Source organism: Drosophila persimilis, unplaced genomic scaffold, assembly GCF_003286085.1.
Source record: "Drosophila persimilis strain 14011-0111.01,24,50 unplaced genomic scaffold, DperRS2 tig00000431-arrow-pilon, whole genome shotgun sequence".
NCBI classification, from domain to species: Eukaryota; Metazoa; Arthropoda; class Insecta; order Diptera; family Drosophilidae; genus Drosophila; species Drosophila persimilis.
In genome coordinates this window covers 13,342-36,732 of record NW_020825312.1, presented here as the reverse complement: position 1 = coordinate 36,732, position 23,391 = coordinate 13,342, and the positions used below count along the sequence as shown (strand labels likewise).

Sequence of the window (23,391 nt, the reverse complement as noted above, 5' to 3'; positions counted from 1 at the left end):
AATATAAAATATTGTATATGAAATAATATTGAATATATGTATATAATATTTTATATATTATATATGAAATATAAAATATTATATGTGATGTATAAAATATTATTATAAGTAATATTTTATTAAAAGTAATAAATAAATTATAAGTAATAAATTATACAAAATAAATTATAACAAATATATTTTAAATAATAAACAATAAAATATAAATAATAAACAGTAAAATATAAATTAGAAACAATAAAATATAAATAAAAAAAAATAAATTAAATATAATAAAAAAAAATAAAAAAAATAAAAAACAAATTAAATATAATAAAAATTAATTATAAACAGTTATATATATAAAAATTAACTTAAAGATACAAATAAACACAAAAGTTAAACAAAAAAAAGGGTGTGTTTGAAAATAAAGATAAAATATAATCAAAAATATTTTACATTAAATTGTATATTAAAGTAATTTAATCACGACCTAATCAAATGTTAGGAATAAAACAAATAAAGGAAAAATAAACATAAAAAACAAAGAAAAATTAATCACTTTAAATGATATAATAAACAAATATTTAAAAAAATTATTGTTACTATTGCCTTAAATATAAATAAATCCTTTAACGCTAGGATCGACGGCCAACAAAATAAATAAATATTTTTTGTTGCAATTTGCACTTAAAAAATAAATAAATAATTTAATTTTTGGACTTGTACGTTATAAGAAAATGTTTTAATAAGGGTAATATTTTTTTGGATTTAGCTGAATTTTTGTCAAGTTTTCGTGTGCCATTTTGGGCTGAAACTATTTGTGTTCGCCATCATTCAAGATTACTTTGGGAACTTTTTCGATATCCGTTCGCCGATGGTGGCTGCAACTTTTTGGTTACTTGCAGCCATTTTGTTGGTCCGCCTACGCCACGGAATCAATCCCGAAGATGACTCATCCGGAATCCGAATGTTATCGGAGGATTTATCCAGGGACAATGTAGTCGAGGAACCATCGAATCGAAGAGCCCCCTGGAGAAGCGGCAGAAGGGAGAGAAATGCTTGTCGCAAGCCAATTAAATTGTTTTCGCCATAAAAATGTGCAGCTAGGGAAAAAATCCAGCCAAGGAGGGGAATATCTTTGGGTAAAACTAGAACCAGGGGGGCAGCAGGGCGAGCGATAAAAAGCCTGGAACGCAAGTGAATGAAATTTTATCACACACAGCCAGGAGATAACACCCCCCCCCCACCAGCCCGCCAGCCCGCCACCCCGTGAGCCGCCTGCCGCATGACATTGCACGTTTTGAGCATTCGTCTCGATTGCAGTTTAGTGCAATCAAAGAGGATTCATCAGTGCGCGGGCTGATGGCAGTGTCCAGCGAAGCGTTTATAATACCAGACAACGATGAGGACCAGCAGCAGGACGAGGACCAGCAGCAGGACGAGGACCAGGACCAGCAGGACCACCACCAGGAGCAGCAAACAGCAGCGAACGAGTCTTAAACCAAAGAAATTAGTGTAAAACTAAAATCCGATTTGGGAAAACAATGTGATCAAACAGGGTGGTGGCCTTCGGTGGTGGCTTTGGTCCTGTGGGAAAGCCCACACACACACACACGCACACACTTAGGGGTAAGTATTCTGCGGCATCACAACCTGAGATCTACACTGCCGGAAAAAGGGGGAAACAACTCCATCCGAGCCCTCACTTCCGCGTTCATTTCCCTTCCTGCTTTTCTCTCAGTGCATTTTCCATTGCCTCTCATGGGTTCTTCGTTTCTTTTTTTTTTATCAATTGTTAAATATCTGTTGGCCGCAGCAGCATTTTTATGAGACAGATTTCTATTAAATTAGTGAATGAGCGGCCCCGACGATATCCACGCGGATTTGGGACTGCCGTTGAAATTAGTTTCTTACGCTTGAATTTTCCTTAACGCACACACACACCACCCCTCCCCCTCCCCTTCCCCTTGCCACGTCTCTGGGGGATTTCAGCGTAATTCGATTAGAAAGGGATTATGGTCCAAGGGAACTTCAAAACTTATGATCACGGTCCACTGGCACTCCCATGGCCGGCACGCGTTTTGATGAATGATGTATCGAATTTTTGAGCTGCAAATGGAAGCGGAAGCGAGTCCTGCACCAGAGGAAGTGCTGAAACAACAGCGTAAAGCTTTTAAATGGCCATATGGGGCGCTACCCCTCCCCCTACCCCCATGTAGATTAGACATGCCCCTGGGGGGGGTGGTGGGATGGGCGGCCCACGTCTGACCTCTTAAGTGGATGTCCGCCTGGAATTTCCCTTATTTCTAATCTCCCCCCCCACCCTGCACCCTGGACAAAAAAGAAAGGAGAGGCCCAAAAACCTGGGACACCTTTCACCAGAACCAAAATCGCGAGGCCACGACCAGGCCTTCGCGGAGAGAGGGGCAGAGGGGCAGAGGGAGTGGCTAGGGGTGGTGGGGGGAGACTCCCCGTCTCTATGTCTATAAAAAAAACCCAAGTGTGCAAAATTGATTTAACCACGAATCGCTAAACGATGCGAAATGGTCCGCTCGGGGCATGCCGCGGCCCCGTCTGGATGATGCCTCCCCGCGCGCCGGTATAATTAAGCTGTCGGATTATTTTGACATGGCAACACCATTCGAAATTGTGCTATATATTTTGCGGGAAAAGGAGTAACAATGAGGGGGACGGGGGGGGGCAGTAAATTATATTGTCGCATTGCACAATAAAAAACGGGTAGAAAGGAAATAAATAGCGAAACTCTAGCTCAAGGGGGGAGGGAGAGGGGAGGGGTAGGGGGACTCGAACCGTATTTGACACCCCAAAGCATTAATAACTGTAATTTTCTACCTTCCAGTGTCCCTGCCACGCCCCTTTCTCTCTGTGCGTGCGCGAAAGGGTTGCAATTTATAGCCGATTAAAATGCTCGCCCCTGGACTCGGATTCGGGGTTCATTTCCCGCTTCCTGTTTTGCACATTGTGCAAAAATGTCTCGCGACCCCCCACGGCTCCCCTCCCCCCTGCCCACGCCCCCCCTGCTGCGTCTCAGCTCGGGATCTTAATAGTGCGGCTTCCAGATTCGCTCTGGGGTGCCGCCGGACAAAGACTGGCAACATTTCCGCCGGCGGAGAGTGGAGGGTGAGTGGAAGTCAAATATTAATAAACACTGGCAAAGCCATCAAATAAATAGAGAAGGAATAGGGGTCTTCCTTCCTCGAAACGCTTTTGGAATTGCACTCTTTAGACCGCTGGATATCGGGGAATACTCGTAGAACCCAGAGGAAATAGTTCAAACACACGGGCAGGCGGTGGGCACATTTGAAGGCAGAAATTGGCAAATCTTTTTGCCACTTGAGATTAAGAATAATCGATTCCAAGACTTAAAAGAAGAGTTAAAAAATAAGAGCATAAAATAGATACTTTTTTCTGATTAAGATTTATCCTTGGATAAACACTGGTTGGTAATTTTCTTAAATAAAAAAAGCTTCTAATTTAAAAATTGCAAATAAAAATTTAAATTGTTTTTTGACTATTATTTTTCCATTTTATAATATAAACGCAAAAATTTAAAACGAAATTTAAAAGATACATGTATAAAAAACAAATAAATAATAGAAAAAAAAATATAAATTAATAAATATATAATAAACAAATAAAAAACAAATAAGCAAATAATACATAAATCAATAATTAAATATTAAATAAATAAATTATGTAATATTTATACAAAATAAATATAAATAAATAATATATACATAAATTATAAATCAATAATAAATACAGAAATAATAAATTTAAAAAAATAAATAATATATATATAAATAAAAAATATATACAATTAAAAAAATAATTAATATATACACAAAAAAATAATAATAAATAAATAAATAAAATATATTCGAGATCAAATAATAAAAATTCTCAACTAGTTCTAGCTACTATATGCTTTATTAAGATATTCATTAATTAAATAATAAAAAATATAAAAGATTATAATAATATAATATATATATAAAAATATATTAATAATAACAATAATTGTAATTCTCAACCAGTTCTAGCTATTATAGGCTTTATTAAGATATTCAGTAATTTAATAATGAATAAATAAATACATAATAAACAAATATAAAAGATTTGAGCTCAAATAATTAAAATTCTCAACCAGTTTTGTTGTTATTCAGCTTGAGATAAAACAAGGAAATACCTTTTCATGTTTTTATTTGCAATTTTGTAAGAAATTTGATTTCTTTTCTAGCACTCTGAAAGTTGCAAACTTAAATATGCAGTTAAATCTGTTAAGAATTTTTAGATAGTTCTTGTTGTTTTCCCACATCCAGGGGGAGAGGGGAGTGGGGAGAGGGGGCGGTTCAACAAACTCCCAAACAATAAGCTTACAGAAAAGAGCAAATTTTTCTCTTTCGGAGTTGCAAACAACATCATGCAATTTGTATTCCCCTCTGTGCCCCCTTCGGCACCCCCATTTGGAACGCCTATTTGCATGGCCAGGCCCCCTAGCCCCCTCCCCACCGACACACACACACACAAACACATTCGGACCGAACCCGAAAGAACAATTTTTCTTGCCAAAACTGCGGCAGCGTTTTAATTTTCTATTGAAAATTGTTAAAAGAAGGATCTAAGGACCAAATAGAAGAGCAAGAGCGATGTGTTTGGTTGTTGTGGGGTGGTGGGGAGGGGGGGATGCTGGGGGGGGGGGGAGGTCTGAACCGTAAAAGGCAAAAGGGAAGAGACCAATGAACAAAAGAAATTAAATGCCTTAAGGGCATTTTTAACGATACAGAAGGAGGCAGTGGAGAGCGAGAGAGAGCGAGAGGGGGAGGGGGAGGGAGGGAGCGAGAGAGGGAGGGAGAGAGCGAGAAAAACATTTAAGAAAAACATCATCTCCGAGTATTTGCCTGAAACCACAAATTACTTACAGCACGGCGGGTCGTCTAGTGGGCGTGTCTCCCCCCGCCCCCTACCACCCCCCGTGCACGGCCGGACCGGACCGAGCCGGAAAGGAAATATATATATATATATATATATATATATATATAGTCCACCATATGATCCGACTCCTGGGGAATATAAAGTGTATGCAAAAGAGGAGCAAACAGCACACAAAAAAATAGAACAAGAAAAAAGAAAGAAAAGAAAGAAAAAGAGGAGCCACATTTTTTTTACCGTGTCCAGCTGGCGGGGCTGCTGAAATACTTGCTATAAACATGAGAAAGGAGTGGAGGAGTGGAGGAGTGGAGGAGTGGGGCTACCATTGCTCCTTTGGCTGCCTCGCTTATTGCATTGACAGGACAAGCCTGGGCCCAGGATGGAGCTGAAGCTGGATGCAACAGCAGCCGGGGCAGGGGCAGGGGCACCCCCGGAGTAGCAACAAAGGCTGCCCTCAGCCTTAAATGAAAGATGTTTTTTCTACAGAAAAAGCGGGCGAAAGGAAACAAGACTCCCCAGTTCCCTGAGTTCGCCTTTTGATGTTTATCCTAGCACAAGGAGACGAAAGGCAGGCAAGGCTTTTCACCGCCACTGAAGTTGAAGTACTTCCCATTGGCGGTAGGGGGTAGGGGGGCGGGGGGGGGCATGATCTCACATTCGGAATGTGCAAATATATATTTAAAAGCCATCGCACAGGCCGCCTTTCAATCGTCTTTAAAGTTCTGGCCACTTCCTGCCGCTCTAGAACTCATTTAAATGAATCTCAATCAGCGTCCGCAATTATCAAAGACCTGCTCTGGTCTCCGGTCTCCAGTCTCCATCCTCGGGCTACAATTTCCTCTGCCTGGACCTCTCTCTGGACCAAAAAGGTGTCAAAAACCAGATTTTCAAGAGCCCACAAACATTTGCCAATTTCCTGCACAAATTTCTGTACAATTTGCCTGAAGTTTTTTTTTATTTCTAATTAGGAAAAGCGTATAATATTTCCCAGAGCCAGAGGCAGAGCATCTGAGACCCAATGCCGAAACAATGAAGCCACAGACCGAGAGACCGAGAGCCCCAGAGTCCCAGAGCCCTGACCAGGTCAATTTTTTCGAAATGAGCAAATGTCATAATCAGTCCCAGGCCCCCAGCAGGCCCCCAGCCGAGGCCAGGCACTGGGCAAAACCTTTGGGCTCCATTTCAATTCAAGTCTTCGGTGCTCTGGTCCCAGCAGGAGCGGCAGGAAATGCAACTCCCCCGGTCCAGGCCGGAGCCAAAGACACAAACTTTGTGCCTCTCACACACTTCAAAGTGTCATTAAAGTGTTAATTGCTTCCATTCGAGGCGGGGTCTGCTCTCCTAACACATACTCCCCCCTCTCCCTCCCCCCGCACACAAGAGCAAGATGCAATTCCGTTGAAGAGTGCAAAAAAAATGGGGAGACGCCGCCGCCTGCCCCGAAGAGAGAGCTCTGGCGGAAGAGAGTAAAAGTGGCGCAGGCGGAAGTTTGCAATTAAACTGTTAATTGTGTTAATTTCTGTGCGAATTTCGCGTGCAGCTCAAGACAAAGATATATATGCCAGTGAAGGATACACGCAGAAACGTCTATGTGCAGCCAGAAGTTCGAGTGGATTCGAAACACAGAAGGGGCCTTGCAACTTGGCAAAACAGTGGCAATGGGCAGGCTCTGAGCCGAACAGGAGGTTTACTTAAAGTCAATAAATATATCCCTAGTCGGTATTGGCCTCATTCTCTGGTAGGAGAGACTTTGTGGAAGATCTTTCCATCGAGAATTATTTTTCTTTTAAAAGATTATATAGAGAAAACAATATATACTAAATAATAAAAATTAAAACATAATAAAAATAAAAATATAAACAAAATAGTACAAATAATATATATAAAAAAAATAAATAATGCAAATAAAATATAAAAAAAATAATAATACAAATTAAACAATAATAAAAATAGAAAAAAATAAAAACACAATAAAAATTAAAAAAAAAAAAATAACATAATAAAAATAAAAACATAATAAAAATAAAAACATAATAAAAATTAGAAAACAAAAATAATATAATAAAAATTAAAAAAAAAACAATATAATAAAATTAAAAACATAATAAAAATAAATTAGTGAATAAAAAAAAATAAGTAAATAAAATAATAAAATAAAATAAGTAAATAAAATAAAAAAAAACAATAAGTAAATAAAATAATAAAAAACAATAAGTAAATAAAATAAAAAAAACTGTTAAATGTATATTAATACAATAATTATACAAAAATATAATAAAAATAAAAATATAATTAAAATAAAAATATAATCAAAATAAAAATATAATACAAAAAAAAAATAATAAAATGGACAAAAGTATATTAAAATAGTCAAATTTTTGCATACACGAAATAAACTTTTATGTAAATTTCTTCGATAATAAATAAATTTGTTTAAATAAATTTCGAAAATAATACCGGCAGAGAATTATATGGAAATGCCCTTGGGGACGTTTAATGTGTGGATTCAAAATGCTCAAAAAGGTCCTACAAAAGAACTCCCAAGAGCTGCAGGTCGTTCCTTGAGATTATAAGCCCACAAATCAGCCAAAGCCAATGGCCCAAGACAGCACCCACCCACCCGCAATGGCCGCTGGGCGAAAGAGCACAAAACAAGCAATTAAAAAAATATACGACCGGAGCGCAAAGCCAGAGTCTAGACCTGGCCCATAAAGAACTGGATCAGATCGGATCAGATCAGAGTCCTGCCTCTATAGGAAACTATTTATGCCTATATGGCAGCCATTAAGCTGCAACCATATCTCGAGAGTCTTTATGATTTTTATGGCAGCGCAGCAGTTAAAATTGCATTAAAAATCCCGAATACCGAATAACGAATAACGAATCCCGAATGAAAATGACTAATTGGACAGATGAAAAAATCAAAGAGCTCCCCAAACAACAGAGCGTCTGCAAAGATATACATACGAGTGTATTTGTGTATCTGTATCTGCCCTGGAATGTCGCAGTCGAGTGCCTCTGCATCTGGGGGCTCCGTGGGCTCCGTGGGCTCGTCTTCGTTGGCTCTCCAACAAAGCTTTCAGCCGACAACCTTTCTGAACTGATTAAGCCGCATTGGGCCGCTCGTTGTTGCTGCTTACATATAAATATTTCCCTTGTTGCGAACCCAGGTTGACAGACTGTTGACAGCCGGCTGGATGGCACAACGAAGCCTGGGATACCCTTCGGAGGCATGCTCCTCTCGTGCAGGGTATTCGAGGCCGAGGGGCAAGTTCTGGGTCTCGACAGGCGACATTTTCCATACAAGAGAGACCCCTTTTTGAGGTTAGTGTTTGTCTGAGTACTTTACGACACATCGTCACGCTTTTGTGACATTTTGTCCTTTTTTCCACTCCACTCCGCTTTGCACTCAAGACTTTTGCTTTTTTCGGGCACTTTTAGCGGATACGGATACCCATACAATGGACTTAAAAATTCTCTTTCAACACTCTCCATAGCCATAGCCCCCCCTCTCAGGGCTAAGCAGCAAAAGGGGGAAGAGAGGTCCGAAAGCGAAACAACAACGACATCGATGCTTCAGTTCAGAATCGTCAGTCGTATGAGCAATCCTTTTATGGTCTTAATGCGATTGATGGTCCATCGTCTCGTCTCGTCTCGTCTCGTCTCGTCTGGGCTTCAGAGCTTCAGAGTCTCGGCGGTGTTTGACAGCCGCCGATGGACACAACGGACAACGGACAAGGGACAAGGGAACGAACACAGATTGATGGATCCCCACATTAAGCGGATGATGTAGGAGACAATGATAATTTTTTGTTATTGTATTCCGGGTAAATGTGCCATCGCTGTGCCGGAGAGCCGGACAGCAAGTGGAGTATACTTTAATAAAATCGAAAATCGCATAATTTCAGAGTTCCTGGAACTTGGCCAACCTCTCTCTCTCTCCCCATTAAAGTTGGTCAAAAGTGCATCGTATCTTTGGGCCGATTTTCAAATGCGAGTTTCGTTTTATCTTCAAAGGAGGCTCTGGGTTCCGTTCAAGCGATTTGTCATCGCCGCGATGGGCGTTTAAGGAGTTTTTTAAGGGTATTCTTGGATCGAAAAAATGGGAGTTGCAAAAGAGCTTCAAAAAATCAATATCCAAGCCACACTTTTTCTTTCAAGAACGACCTCAGAACAGGATAATTGTTTTAAAAATAATTTAACAAATATTTTTTTAATACAAATTAAATGTATACATTTTTTAGAATACAAAATATTTTCAATTTGCAGTTAAAAGTTTTTCCTTTAGTGTGTATTTAAAATTTTTATAAAAAAGTTGCACTAAAATTTTATATAATTTTCCATTTAAAAAAAAAAAATATTTTAGTTGAAAAAACAAATAAAAAAATTATTTCTTTGAAATTTTTAAATTTTTTTCATAATATTAAAAAATGTTTTTTTCAAATAAGAATCTAATATATAAACTTTTAATACAGCAATTATTTTCAATTTAAAATTTGTATTATACAAATTTTACAAAATTTTCATAAAATTTTCCATTTTTAAAATTGAAAAATGAATTTTAAAAAACAAAAAAAAAAAAATTCTTTACAATAAACTTAATTAATAATATTGAAAAATATTTTTTTAATACAAACTAAATATACAAATTTTTGAAAATAGCAATTATTTTCAATTTAAAATTTGTCTAAAAAAAAAATTGAACAAAATTTGAATATAAATTGCCATTTAAAAACTTTTAAAATAGTTTTAATACAAAAAAAATAGCTTTAAAATAAACTGTTTTAAAAATAAAAAAAATAATGTTTTTTTAAATAAAAAAATTAAATGTATACATTTTTGAAAATAACAATTATTGTCAATTTCTTTGAAAAAAATGTGAAATTTGTACAATAAAAACTGAACAAAATTTCTAAATAATTTTCCATTATAAAAAATAAAAAAAAAAAATTTAATTTATTAAAAATTAAAAAAAAAACCAAGCAAGCTCCTGGATCGACCCTCGGCCCAAAAAATAAAAGCCAAAGCCTAATGGGATTTGAGCGGGCAACAGGTTTTCATCATCTTTAAGATATTCGGCTTCGGCTGCGACTCGTGGGTCCAAAGGGAGCCCAATAATTTGGCCCTATTATATGTAGAGCGAAAGCGAAATGCAGAGTGTGGCAAAGTGGAGCGGATGATAGTGGGGGGGGGGGGGGGAGATGTATGTGCATATGACTGCCACAAAAGGATAATGGGGATCATTATGGTGGCAGGGATGCGTATGCCCAATGAATTGAGATCCTCAATTACGTTTCGATTAGCCTTTAATGATTATAATTTAGGCGAAATACCACCGCCTCTTAGTCACCGCCGAAGTGCTATGGTTTCGACGTGGGAATCTCGGACGACGGACAATTGCTTGCACATTAATTGCTGGCGGCTCCGACTGCAAGTCGCATATCAAAAGCGTAGCCAAAAGGCTTGAGAAAAGAATGCCAGGCATTTGTCTTCTTCACGCCAGAATGGAGAGCAGATTTAGCGAAACCAAAGCGGAATGCCGAGACCAGCTCTGGCCAGGGGCAGCAGGGGGGGTCAGCAGGGGGGGGGCAGCACTCCACTCGAGCTCCATTATGGGGCCACCTAGCACTGGCGCGATTTGCAATTAGCGTGTCAAAATCAGGGCGCTAAGCCAGCCCATTATCAAACAATTATGGTCTAGGAAAAAAAGTCTATTCTAATGAGGAAAACATAAATCCATATTCGAAAGGCCACCAAGATCCCTCCTGAGCCCAGAGGCTGGCTGTTTTGTGCCACTTCCGACAGCAGCCAAGACTTGGGCCTGGACGGGCTTGGACGGGGCCTGGACTTTGGCTAAATGCTCCGCTGGCGTTGGCTGCCATTTGTCAGGCAGCAGACCGCAAAATAGTTGCACTGTTGGGCGATAATAAGAGCGATGAGGAGAGTTAAGGAACCCCAGTCTCCAGTCCACAGTCCCCAGTCTCTAGTCCCAACCACAGCCCCACAGTGTGAGAACTGCTTCTCCGCGCTGCTTTTTTCTGTTTCTCTTCTTGTTTTTTTTCGCTAGTTTTCGCGTGGAAAATAAATACCAATCTACATAAAAGTGGAAACCAAATAGGAGAAACACAGCCAGCACAGAGTCCGTTTGCTGGCCATTTGAAAAGAGGGAAAAACGAACAAACCTGCTGGTGGTGCTGCTGTCTGCCTTGCCGCCTATTGAGAGCAACAACAGGAGGTGAACGGAAGAAGAACTGGACAAAAAACGAGGCTAGAGAGCCACAGCGCATTGGACATGGTAGTCATTGCATCGATAGTTGGCGATAGTTAGTATAGAGCTCGTTCTCCAGCGACTATCGCGTAAGTATGGCTCTCCAGCTCGTGAGTGGCTCGACCATCTCTAGGCTGGATCTGGATCTGGACTGGGATGTTTTGCGGTTACAATTTGGAGCAGAAGCCGGGACGGGATGGGATGGGATGGGCCGGGCCGGGCCCCCGTCTAGTTTTGATGAAATTGCTCGAAATAATAGGGTGAAAATGCAGCTTTCTGCTGCTTTCTGGGCTGCCTCGCTTTTTAACTCTTTCGCGCTTTGGCTGTGAAAGACCAAAAAGGCGTCGTCCGTCGCTTGCATTGCATTCAGCTAACAACCGACTCGACTCCGACTTCCCTTCCCTTCCCTTCCCTTGCCGCACCGCACCGCACCGACAAATACACAAAAGTCCGAGAGTTCAGCACGCACAGTGGGATATACAGTGGTACAGTGGTGCCACCGCCCCTCCGTCCCTCCCCCCACTCTCTATGGAGTTTCGTGTTTGGTTTTGTTTCTGGCAAAAAGTGGGTGAAAAAAGCGAGTGAAAGATTTGTGGTGCAGTGGGTTTGGGGTCGCCTCCCTCTCTGTCTCTCTCCCCCTCCCTCTTTGTGTGGGAAAATTGGGTCTGGTGTTTGAAGTTTGACTTGACAAAGCTGAGATTTCAAAGCGGTTTCAATGGGATTTGTACACGTATCCGAAAGCGAGAAATACTCACATGCATGAGCCGCCAATTAGGTATCCGCAGATCTCGCCTCGAATGATTTTCCCTGTCCATTCGGAACATTCTGAAACGGAATAATATTATATTATGTATTTCTCTGTATAAACACCGCTCGCTGTGCGGGAATCAATCGGGCTATAATCGGTCGCCAAACCCAAGGCGGCTAAAGCATAATCCGCAACAATCTATTTATCCATACGTACACTCAGAGAAAAGTAGGCACAATCAGCCATATGGAAATGAAAAATTACGCTTCAAAATGGAATTCACATTGATTGCAGGCCCAAAATACATTAAAATAAATAATATATTACTTTTTTAGCAAATAATTTAAATATTAAATATTTGTACTTTAAATATAAAAAAAAAATCATTTAAATAGGAAAAATATTTACTTTAAATAGGAAAAATATTTACTTTAACTAAGAAAAATATTTAAGCGAAGTTTAATTTGCATATAAATTACGAAAAATATTTAATCGAATTATATAATACATTTAAATCAATTAAGAAATAAATGTAATTCATATTTGTGTTTCAGATATGAAAAATACTTTTATAAAATCCAAATAATTTTATTGTATTTATTCAAAATATTTTTGAACGATGCATAATATACATACATACATATGTATAAAAAAATGTAATTTAAATATGAAATATTTGCATTTTATATATGATAAATATTTAAACGAAGCATAAAATATATTATAATTATTTAAAAAAAAATTTAATTTACATATAAATAAGAAAACAAATTTAATCGAAGTAAAATACATTTAAATCAATTATAAAACAAAGGTAAATTAAATATGAAAAAATGTTAATTGTATATGAAAAATATTTAAGCAAAGCATAAAATACATACAAATTGATTATAAGAAAATTTAATTACCAATAAAAGAAAACTTTTATTTAAAAAGGGAAACTATTTCAACGAATTATAGAATATATATAAATCAATAATGAAATAAATTTGATTAATATACAAAAAATATATATATTATGTATTAACATAGAAAATTCGATGGCTATTAATTTGTGAGGGCCTTTTCTCTGGGTGCACCACAAATCAATTACTTTAATCAATTTTTAACACGCTTGCGCTTCTTCACACCCAAGGCGCCGCTGTCCCAGCTATCCACAGATTTTTTTTGCCTTTCAGTTTTTGTTAAAATTGTAATTATAAAGATTAAACACGGGCGGAAAGAGTAGAGCGCGAGAATAGAGAGGTAAGTAGAGAGAGAGAGATAGCACACTAACCTGCCATAACAAACTTGAAATAATATTAAAGAATTTTTATTGAAATAATAGCAAGCTATGCAGGTAGTGGCCGTCCGTTCGTCCCGGAGCCACAGACAGAGCGATGGGTGGGAGGGGAGGGGTGGAGAGGGCAGACGCGAATCGCGGTTCGTCAGTGTCAGGCGAGAGACGAACATCAAAGGCGGAACGGAAGACCGACCGTTCGCTGGAAGACAGACAGAGAGAGAGAGAGGCATCAACTGATTGGGGGCGACGACAGGCTGTCGTCGTCGTCGTCGTCGTCGTTTCGAGGTTTCTTCTTCAGGGTGCCGTTTCGCCGCCGCGTTTTTCTAATTGAAATGTTCCGCACCATATTTCTCTACGCTTTACCACCTGCTGGCTGGCTCCCTCGCGCCCTTCCCTCCTTTGCTAAATAGTTCACTCTGAAACAGGGACTCCCAGTCGCAGTCCCAGTCGCAGTCGCAGTCCCAGTCCCTGGGCAAATGGGCAATGGGCAATGGACATGGACATGGGCTTGCACCGGAGCGGCATATAAAAAAACTGACCAGCCACAACGAGCATTCCTCCATTCCATCCCCTTCCATCCCATCCCATCCCATCCGATGGCTGTCGTCGTCATTATCAGCGCCAAGTGGAGCTCATGATGATAAAAGCAGTTGAGCGACACAACCCGATTATTTCCCAACACTTTAGCATCTTTCCATCTTTCTATTATACATATTTTCTTCACTTCTTTTTTGCACTCATTTTTTCTCATTCTGTATTTTTCAGATATTTTTGCAGTCATTTTTCTCATACTATATTCTGTAGTTATTTTTTGCACTAATCTATATTTTTCAGTCATTTGTTAAACCAATTGTTTCTATATTTTTTAGTTATTTTTTAAACCAATTTTTTCTATATTTTTCAGTTATTTTTTAAACCATTTTTTTCTATACTTTTCAGTTATTTTTTGACATTAATTTTATCGTTTTTCTCCACTTATTTTTTCTTCTTTCTTATTTATTTATTGCCCTCTTTTTTTTAATATTTTTAAATTCTTTTTTTGCAAACGTTTTTTCTATATGTTGTATTTATTTTTAACAACCATTTTCTCTATATTTTCCTGTTATTTTTGCACTCATTTTTTTAAAATTTTATTTCAGTTATTTTTAACAAACATTTTTTTTATATTTTTCATTTATTTTGTACAACCATTTTTTCGAAATCTTTGCAGTTATTTTTGCACTTATTTTTTCTATTTTCTCGAGTTATTTTTCGCACTAATTTTTTCTTGATTTTTAAATTCTTTTTTGCAACCATTTTTGTACAGTTTTTTCTTGCAAGCATTTCTTATATATTTTTCATTTATTTTTTGCACCTTTTTTTTCTATATTTTTCTCCAGTTATTTTTGTACTCTAATTTGTTCCATATTTTTCAGTTATTTTTTTAAACTAATATTTACTTTATTTTTCAGTTATTTTTTGCCCCAGTTTTTAAACATTTTCCAGATGTTTTTTTTTGTACTAATTTTCTCTGTATTTTTCAGTTATTTTTTACAACCATTTTTCTATATTTGTTTAGTTATTTTTTTAAACCAATTTTTACATTATTTTTCAGTTATTTTGTTCCCAGGTTTTTCTATATTTTTCAGTATTTTTAATATATTTTGCAGTAATTTTTTCTATATTTTTCAGTATTTTTTCTGTATTTTTTAGTATTTTAAATATATTTTGCAGTATTTTTTTCTGTATTTTTCAGTATTTTTTTCTATATTTTCCAGTTAATTTTTGCACTAATTTCTCCAGTTATTTTTTCCTCAGTTTCTTCAGGATTTTTTCGAAAGCAGAAGCTCTGGGAAAAGGGCTCTCCAGACTCCTCCTTCGATCCTGTTCCATCTGCTGTTTCTTGGTCTGTTTCAGAGGGTATTCCCTAGTCGTGGCCGCTGCTGGAGCTCCAGTTTTTCGCTCATTTTGTACGTTTTGTTTGCAGGTCTTTACACTGCTCGTTCATCCGTCGTTTGCAGTTTTCTAGGAAATAATTCTCTCTGTTTCTCTGTTTTTTGCAGTTCTTTTTCTGTCTTTTTTTTCCAAAGCGCTGTCTCGTCTCGTCTAGTTGCGTCTTCATAGTCCGTCTGTCCGTCCATCCGTCTGTCCGTGCCACAAGGATGGAGTGGATGGTGCTGGGTGCTCTGGTTGCTGGCCCCCACTGCTGTCGGGGAGAGTGTCACACCTGTCACTTTTGTGGCCTGATCACAACAACCGCCGACGAGCGTCGACGACCTCGCCCATTCCGCGGTGGAGGAGCAGGGGCGGTTGGGGGTGGGGGGGCTCGGCTGCAACAAGGTGTGAACCTCAAATAATCACCTCTGCACACGGCATGCCCACCGGCCCGGGATCGGTCTTTGCTTTGTTGGTATTTGTTTTTCGTTGGAAAATTTTGCGCATTTCCTTTGGTTTTCTTGGGTTTTTCCATGTCGATTACCGGGAAACGTGTGAGTTTTCATTGGAACACGCAGCTCCCGGCGCGACGTTTGCATAATTATTTTATTGCCAGGCCACGCCCACGTGCAGGGGGGGGGGGGGGCGGCCCAAGACTTTGTTGCAACAGAGCCAGAGCCGGAGCCAGACAGTGCCCCAAGGCACTGCGCACCTCCCCTCCCCCCTCCCCCCGGTCTAGACAATTTGCAACCGAAAAACTTTTGTTCTGCGCAGCATCTCTGTAGGCATTTTCTTCAATTAGCGCTTTTTATTATTTTTAATTAACAATTTTGTAACTTAATCCTTGCCGCATAGTGTGGCGCCCCCACCCCCGCCCCCTACTACCCATCGCATAATCGAATCAGACCCGCTTGAGTAAAGTTTGTCCAAAGACAAAAAACTTTTACCCTTTTTGCCGGGGGGGGGGCTCCCGGGGTCCCGGGGGGATACCAGACATGTGCATAATTATGTTGCTGGGGGGGTGGCACAGACAAAAGGGTGGACACTAATTGAGCGATGTTTGTTGTTGCAAAGAAATGTTTTCCAACTTGCGGCAGACAACCGGCAGACAGGCACAAGGGACTGGGGGGGGGGTCTGCTGCTGGGGAGGGGGAAAACTAAGTTAGACAGACTGGAAAAATGGCAATTATGCTGTAGATATGATTATCCCCCCCCCCCCTCCCGGATCTATTCGTCCTTCCGGAAGTCGTAGAGCACCACGCTGCTGTCATTCGACCAGGTCCCCGACGGCGGGGGCGTTAGGCTGATGTACAGGCCGCACTGGATGCAGACGTTCTTGAGGACCAGCCGGCACTCGCGACAGTAGGGCAGGCCGCAGCCGGCGCAGAGCTCAAAGTCCCCATCCTCGAGGGCGTCGCAGATGAGGCAGCGCCTCTTGGCCCAGCTGAGATGCTGCAGGCAGCCGCAGAGGCCCGGCCAGCGCAGCCGCAGCCGCAGCAGGACATTGAGATTGTCGTGGACACGGCGCGTGGCCAGATTCATTGTGGCATTGCGCCGCAGGCTGGCGAAGACGGTGAGGCGATCCCGCAGCATGGCGTTGTAGAGGTAGAGGATGCGCTGCTTCTCGCGCTTGTGGTAGAAGTAGCTGCAGATCACCCGGCGCAGACGCAGGAAGGTGGTGCTCTGGTAGATCAGCAGCACGATGCCCAGGTAGAGGAGGAGCAGCCGGTAGTAGAAGCCGGGCGGCAGGACGTGCGCCTGGGGCAGGCACTCCTCGTTGCTCAGCGTCGTCGAGACGCGCTCGTGCATGTTAAAGTTCCGCATGGTGATGCGCAGCAGACGGGCCATCAGCCCGGTTCCGTTTATCTGCGGGAGGCGGGGAGTCCCTTCTGTATAGAGATCGGAGGGACGATGGACGAGGTTTGGGGGGCTTACGTGGAACCGGATCTCGTGCTCGCCCTCCTGCTGGTAGGTGACCAGCGACCGCTGGCGTATGATCTGCATCAGGCTGACGACCATGTGGTCGAGCAGGAGGAACAGGCCGGCGGTGATCAGCTCCAGCGAGAGCTGCAGCAGGTGGTAGATCACCGTGCGTGACTCCTCGGCGGTGCGGCTGCAGATGTGGGCCACGTCCACGTAGTTGGTCCGCTCGTGCCTGTGCAGCGGCAGGATCGAGCGCTTGCCCTTCTCCTTGCGGCCGGCGTCCACGTGCCGGAAGTAGTCCGTGATGTAGAAGTTGTCGAACTCCACGTTGGCCCGGTACTGGCAGTAGTACCGGACGGAGGCGTAGATCACGCGCAGGATGAACAGGCAGAGGAACTTCTCGAGCACCAGCATGGTGGCCGCGAAGATGCGCCGCCGGTGGTTGAAGTCCCTCAGGAAGGCCTCCGACGTCTGCTGGGCCGTCAGCAGCTGCCCGGTGGCCGTCTCGTTCCTCAGCTCGTAGGTGATCTCGATCTCGGAGCTGCCCTCGAACAGCTCCCGCTCGGTCCTCAGCAGATCCACGTACGTCTGGCCGAAGGCCGGCGGCACCACCTCCGAGGCATCGCATACCTTTTCCGGGCTGCCGAACACGTTCAGCCGACAGACGATGTCCACGCGGTAGGGCCAGCAGATGGCCGGGGCCATGAAGTCCGGAAAGTTTGTGCTGCACTTGTCGTAGCCCTCGCGGAAGACCTCCTCGCAGACGCGGATGCCGCTGCTTAGCTGCTGCTCGCAGCGGATCCTCATGTTGTGCAGGAAGTTCTCCCGCGTCGCCTCGGCCGTCGGCAGCTCCGACTGGTCGGACTGTCCGGACTGGCCGGACTCTTCCTCGTCGGGCGACTCCTCGACGGCATACTTGAGGTCGATCAGGACGTCCTCCAGCTCCTGGAAAGCGTTCCGCACCTCCGCCATGTCGCCCCGCATGTGCTGCAGCGTGTTCGTGAAGGGCCTGGCCATCAGATCGAACCGCGTCTTGGTGAGGTTGTAGGTGAGCACCGTGGTGCAGGCGAACACGCGGGCCACCTCGGCCGCGTTCAGGGCCAGGTTGTCGATCGGGCCGGCAATCACGAACGCGAAGGCGATGGCCCGCAGGTAGGTGCGTCCCGACTTACCCACCAGCCCCACAAATATCAGCATTGTTACGGCCCGGACGCTGCGCAGCAGCGTGAAGGCCACCCCATTGAGCAGCATGAACACCTCGAACACCGAGAAGCGCATCGGGATGTGGGCGAACCAGCGGTTCAGGTTGAAGTTCAGGGCCACCAGGGCCCACAGCAGATAGGCCAGGACCAGGCCCACCACGAATCTGCCCAGATAGCGGACGGGCTTCAGCCAGGCCTCGTCCTCTGACTCCTGGCCGTACAGCAGGTAGTACAGGGGCCTGTACGGTTGCAGGCCAATTGCTTGCCGAATTTTCCTTGTCAGAAAATGAAACATTATCCAGGCTCCACACTACTCCGGCAGGGCTTACTATGACTTGACTCGGAGAGAGATAGAGAGACAGAGAGAGAGCTCAAGGTTAACGCCAGATTAGCAGCCAGACAAAGAAGGATGCAGCTGCCTCGGTTAACCCCCTCTCCGCCCCCCCCGGAGCACCCCGAAGACAGGTCCAGACAACTTTCCGTTGGGCATGGGAGAATGCGAGAACATTTATTTTAATGCCGGTCCGGTCGGGTCCCACTCCAACGGGTAATCCAATTATAATGGAAGCTGCAACAGCACCTGCCCCACTCGGGGGGATTCTTCTAAAATATAAAAATTGATTACATGCGTGTGTGTGTTCGTGTGTGTGTGTGTGTCCGGTCGCTCCTCCACGTCTTGTTTGTTGTTTAAAAATTTATGAACTGCAGTCAAGCGATAAAAGATGGATGGGATTGAATGCAGTCCATGAGGAGTAGCAGCACTCCGCCTCCCACCTCCCACCACCACCTCCAAAATTGATGCAGTTGCTCAATGTCGTCGCGCTTGGCGGTGTCACTCGCTGCATATTAAACAGTTTTTGAAAACACTCGGGGAGCAGTCTCAGGTCTCAGGTCTCAGGTCTCCCGTCTCCCAGCGGCGGCACTTCATCAGCTTCGGCCTCGGCTTTCGGTTCGGGCTCGAGTGTGCTAAAAAATTGATTGATCCTGCGAGTGCCACTGAAGTGGGGGGCAGCTCCACCTCCTCGCTGCCTCGCTGCCTCGCTGCAAGGGCACTTTGACGACATCATCCCGTAGACGTAGACGTAGACGTAGACGTTGTCGTAGACGCTGCCGACGAGACGGGGCGTGGTCGCACGCATTAAAACAATTTAAAATTCCCAAAGACCCAAAACACTAGGCGGAGACCTACAGTGGGTGGCATCTCCAGGGCGAGTGGGGCGGCGGGCGGTGGGCGGCATTGTGGAGGCTTTCATGGGATCCTAAATGAAAGGTTGCTTTCTGGGAGTTCAATTTTTGGGCAGAAGCCTTACAATGGGACACAAATAGAAGGCGATGTGTACGTTTACAACTCCATTATCTTATTTTTTTGGTACTTTCTGGTATTTTTGGTATTTTTTTGTATTTTTTTGGTATGTTCTGGTATTTTTTGTGAAGTATTAACAGCACTAGCTAAATTTTTCGGTTCTTTTTTGTATTGACTATTATTAAAGTGGTATTTTCTGATATTTTTGTTGGGTAAAATCAGCACTTGCTAAATTTTTCGATTTTTTTGTACTCTCTGGTATTCAAGTGGTATTTTTTGTTATTTTCTGTTATTTTTTCGTATTTTTGTAGGCTAAAATTAGCACTTGCTAAATTTTTCGGTTTTTTTGGTATTCTCTGGTGTTCTAGTGATTTTTTTTTTGATTTTCTAGTATTATTTGGTATTTTTGTAGGGCAAAATTAGCACTTGCAAAATTTTTCGGTTTCTTGGTATTCTCTGGTATTCAAGTGGTATTTTTTTATATTTTCTGGTATTTTTCTAAGGTAAAGTCAGCACTAGCTAAATTGTTCGGTATTTTTTGTATTCTTTGGTATTCAAGAGATTTTTTTTTGGGTTTCTTGTTACTTTCAGGTATTTAAGTGGGGTACATTTTTCCTTTTTGTTGTACTTTCTGGTATTTAAGTAGTATTTTGTGGTAATTTCTGGTATGTAAGTGGAATATTTTGGTATGTTTTGGTGTTTTTGTGGAGTAAGCTTACATTGCATTTTTCTTGTATTTAAGTTTTCCAGTAGGTATTTTCTAGTATTTAAGTGGTATTTTTCGGTATTTTCTGGTATTGTGTTGTATGTTCTGGTATTTGTGTGGGGTAAAATCAGCACAAGCTACATTTTTCCATATTTTATATATTTTCTGGTATTTATGTGGTATTTTTTTGGGTAAAATCAGCACTAGCTTCCCTTTTCGGGAATTTTATAGTATTTATGTGGTATGTTTTGGTATTTTTTGCTATGTTCTGGTATTTTTTTGGGGTAACGCTACATTTTTCGGTTTGTTTTGGTATTTTTTTGATATTTTTGTGGGGTAAAATCAGCACTACCTACCACTTTAAGTGATATTTTTTCGGTATTTTCTGGTATTTTTGTGGTTGTTATTTCTAGTATTTTTTTTTAAGTTTTTTAAGTAGTATTAGTAATTTGTTATGAATTTTGTATCTATTAAGAGACTACCAGTGATGGACAAAAGAGACCGAGGTCAGAGGCTCACAGGTGAGCTCTGGCTAATAAATCTGTCCTATCTTTTAGCCGCCACACCCACTGTACCGTACCCATCGCCACCGTAGTACCATGGGCGGTCAGGGGTAACGGCAGAGGCTGGGGCTAGGGCTGGGGGCAGAGACAGAGCCAGCAAAGTGCTGGACAGACCAGGACCAGAACCAGGATCTGCTCTTGTGTAAAGCTTTAAATGCATTAAATTGTCAAAGCGTTTGGCTATGCTAAAAGTTTGCTGCCGGCCATAAAATTGCATGCCACAGACAAAAAAGGAGTCGCCACAGTCCCACTCCCAATCGACCAGTCGACCAGTCCCCAGTCGGAGGCCCCAATCCGAGGCTGGTCAGTCAGTCAGTCAGTCAGTCAGGTCTAAAACCAAATGAATGATGAATTGCCTGTCACTTGCAATTTTTTTTTTCAGAGAGACGGAAACACAGAGAGAGAACCGAGGACCGAGAACCGATGTCCGATGGTTGTTCCGTCTTCGCCGCCTTGTTTAAATTTTTCATGTTTTTCTAAGGCCCAGAAAGAGATGGTTTCCTCCCCTCCTCCCCGCCTGGTCCCTGGCTGCTGGCTGGACCTGGGCTACCAAAACGTTGACATGCTGACTGCTTTCATGGAATTTGCGTTTTAAAAAGGCGGCAAACGTTGACATCCTTGTCATTGTCCATGTCTGCGCTTCGGTCGAGAATGTTTTCGGTGCCCAAAAATTTAATTGGGCAAGCATCAGGAGCCCAGGCCCCAGCCGAGCCACAGAAATATGAAATATTTTGTTGGCAAAGAATATAAAGCAGGTAATGTGGAATGTCTGAGCGTATTAAAATATTTTCTGTGCCTCTTTAAAATGGGTTTTTGCTTCGCCATCCCCCGCCCGATGATTTTCTGTTTTCCATGCGAAATTAGTCAATTTTTGGTGGCCACAAATTGCATTAATCACGGCGATAGGGAATGCGAGCATAATGCCATGTCCATATCGAAATGTCCAGGGATCCGCTAGAAATTGATTGTTTGCCAGCTTGGGGGGCTGGGCGGCTGGGGGGTGGGTGGCCGAGAGGCCGCCGGATATCATTAGGAATGCAAATAAAACGCATGGAAAATTGTGAAACATTTTAAAATGCCAAAACAGATGAATTTATGGCAGCAATGCGGCTCTGGCTATCTATTCCCCACCGCCCCCCTCACCAACGCCCTGACCACCATGACACGCCCCCTTGGCCATGCGTCAATTATGACAAGAGTGAAAGCCAGCGATAGGGTCTCTCCCTGCGAAAAAAAAACCCCACACACAAATTTCCCAAAATATGTGTCTGCATAAATTTTCCAAACTTCGAAAAACAGAACTCAAAAATAAAACCAAAATTAAATTAGTTAATTAATGCATGCCAACATGCTAGGAGGAGCGTTAGGGGGGGGGAAGGGAAGGGGAGAATCGGGGTCAATCATCAATCATGAGACGCCTCATGCGTGTGTCAAATATTTTTGGTCTAGCGACCCGTAGATTGCTTTCGCTTTCACTCGAAACAAAGCCAAACCGATCCCATGGCCAGGTCGGTCCCCCAGTTCCAATTGCCCAGGGAAGAAATATTCACAAATTAGTGGCCCACATATCTGTGCCGCGACAGGTAAAAGTGATTAAGCGGCTGCCGGCTTGGCCCAAACCGAAAATTATCCAAAATAAATTATGCAAAGAGCCAAACAGCCAAAGAGTCAAAGCCAAATGTATCACATTTCGCGCTTTGCGGTTGTCTGTCCGCCCCTAAGCCTACGGCCAAACATCAGATATCCATTAGCCAACAAGGGTTAAATGGATCTGTAGCCAAATTTCGGAATACCCTCGAGAGAGAGAGAGAGAGAGAGAGAGAGATGTATGAATGATGGAATGGCCGGGAATCTTAGAGCAGAAGAGATTCCATCAGAGGCTCGAGGGATTGTTTGCCTCAATTGGCTGCCACATGGATCGCCTCTTCTGGTGTTGGAGCATTCCTTGATTGACATCCTCCCCGGCCAACCCTTTGGGGGTTTTGCATTAATTTTTTGTGTTTATTTTTTGTTGTTTGCGCGCAGGTGTGGAACTTTGTTCTGAATTTTTAATTAATTAATTAAAGGCAAGTCGCTGGGCCAATAACGAGGCTATCAACGGCAATGTCATCGTCACAGCGCCCCCACCCCCCCCTCTGTCCACCGTCCCCCTCGTCAAATATTTGTCCCTAAGCTGCCCCCAACGTGGGACCTGTACTGTGTCTCTTCTGTGTGTTTGCATATGCATGAACCTAATTTTAATTAATATTTTATTATCTTAATTATGCATCGCACCTTGCCGCGTTTCCACTTCCTCTGGCCGGCCCTTTGGTCGCTTCGCTGTTTGAGTTTTGCGCTTAGTTTTCGACCTTTTGCTCAACAAATTATGGCCATAAATAAAGTAAACGAGTTAAAAGTGGTTTTGCGTGTTTACGCCTCCCCCCTCCTCTGTCCCTCCCCTGCCCCTGCCACAGCACCCTGTGTAGCGTCTGGCCGAGGTCTAGCCGAGCCGCAGTCTAGAGCGGAGCAGGAAATGTTCCCTGGCGCTTGGCTAATGTCATTTTCAGA

General features: G+C 42.3%; 1 protein-coding gene across 1 annotated transcript; it reads right to left on the bottom strand.

Moving 5' to 3' along the window:
- Window positions 1–16,374: 16,374 nt before the first annotated feature.
- Window positions 16,375–18,567, bottom strand: LOC6603708 (protein sneaky). The gene is made up of 2 exons (XM_026989577.1): window positions 17,083–18,567; window positions 16,375–17,013 (listed from the first exon to the last, which is right to left on the bottom strand). Exons 1-2 carry the CDS (start codon window positions 18,565–18,567, stop codon window positions 16,375–16,377), a joined length of 2,124 nt encoding a protein of 707 aa, XP_026845378.1.
- Window positions 18,568–23,391: the final 4,824 nt, after the last annotated feature.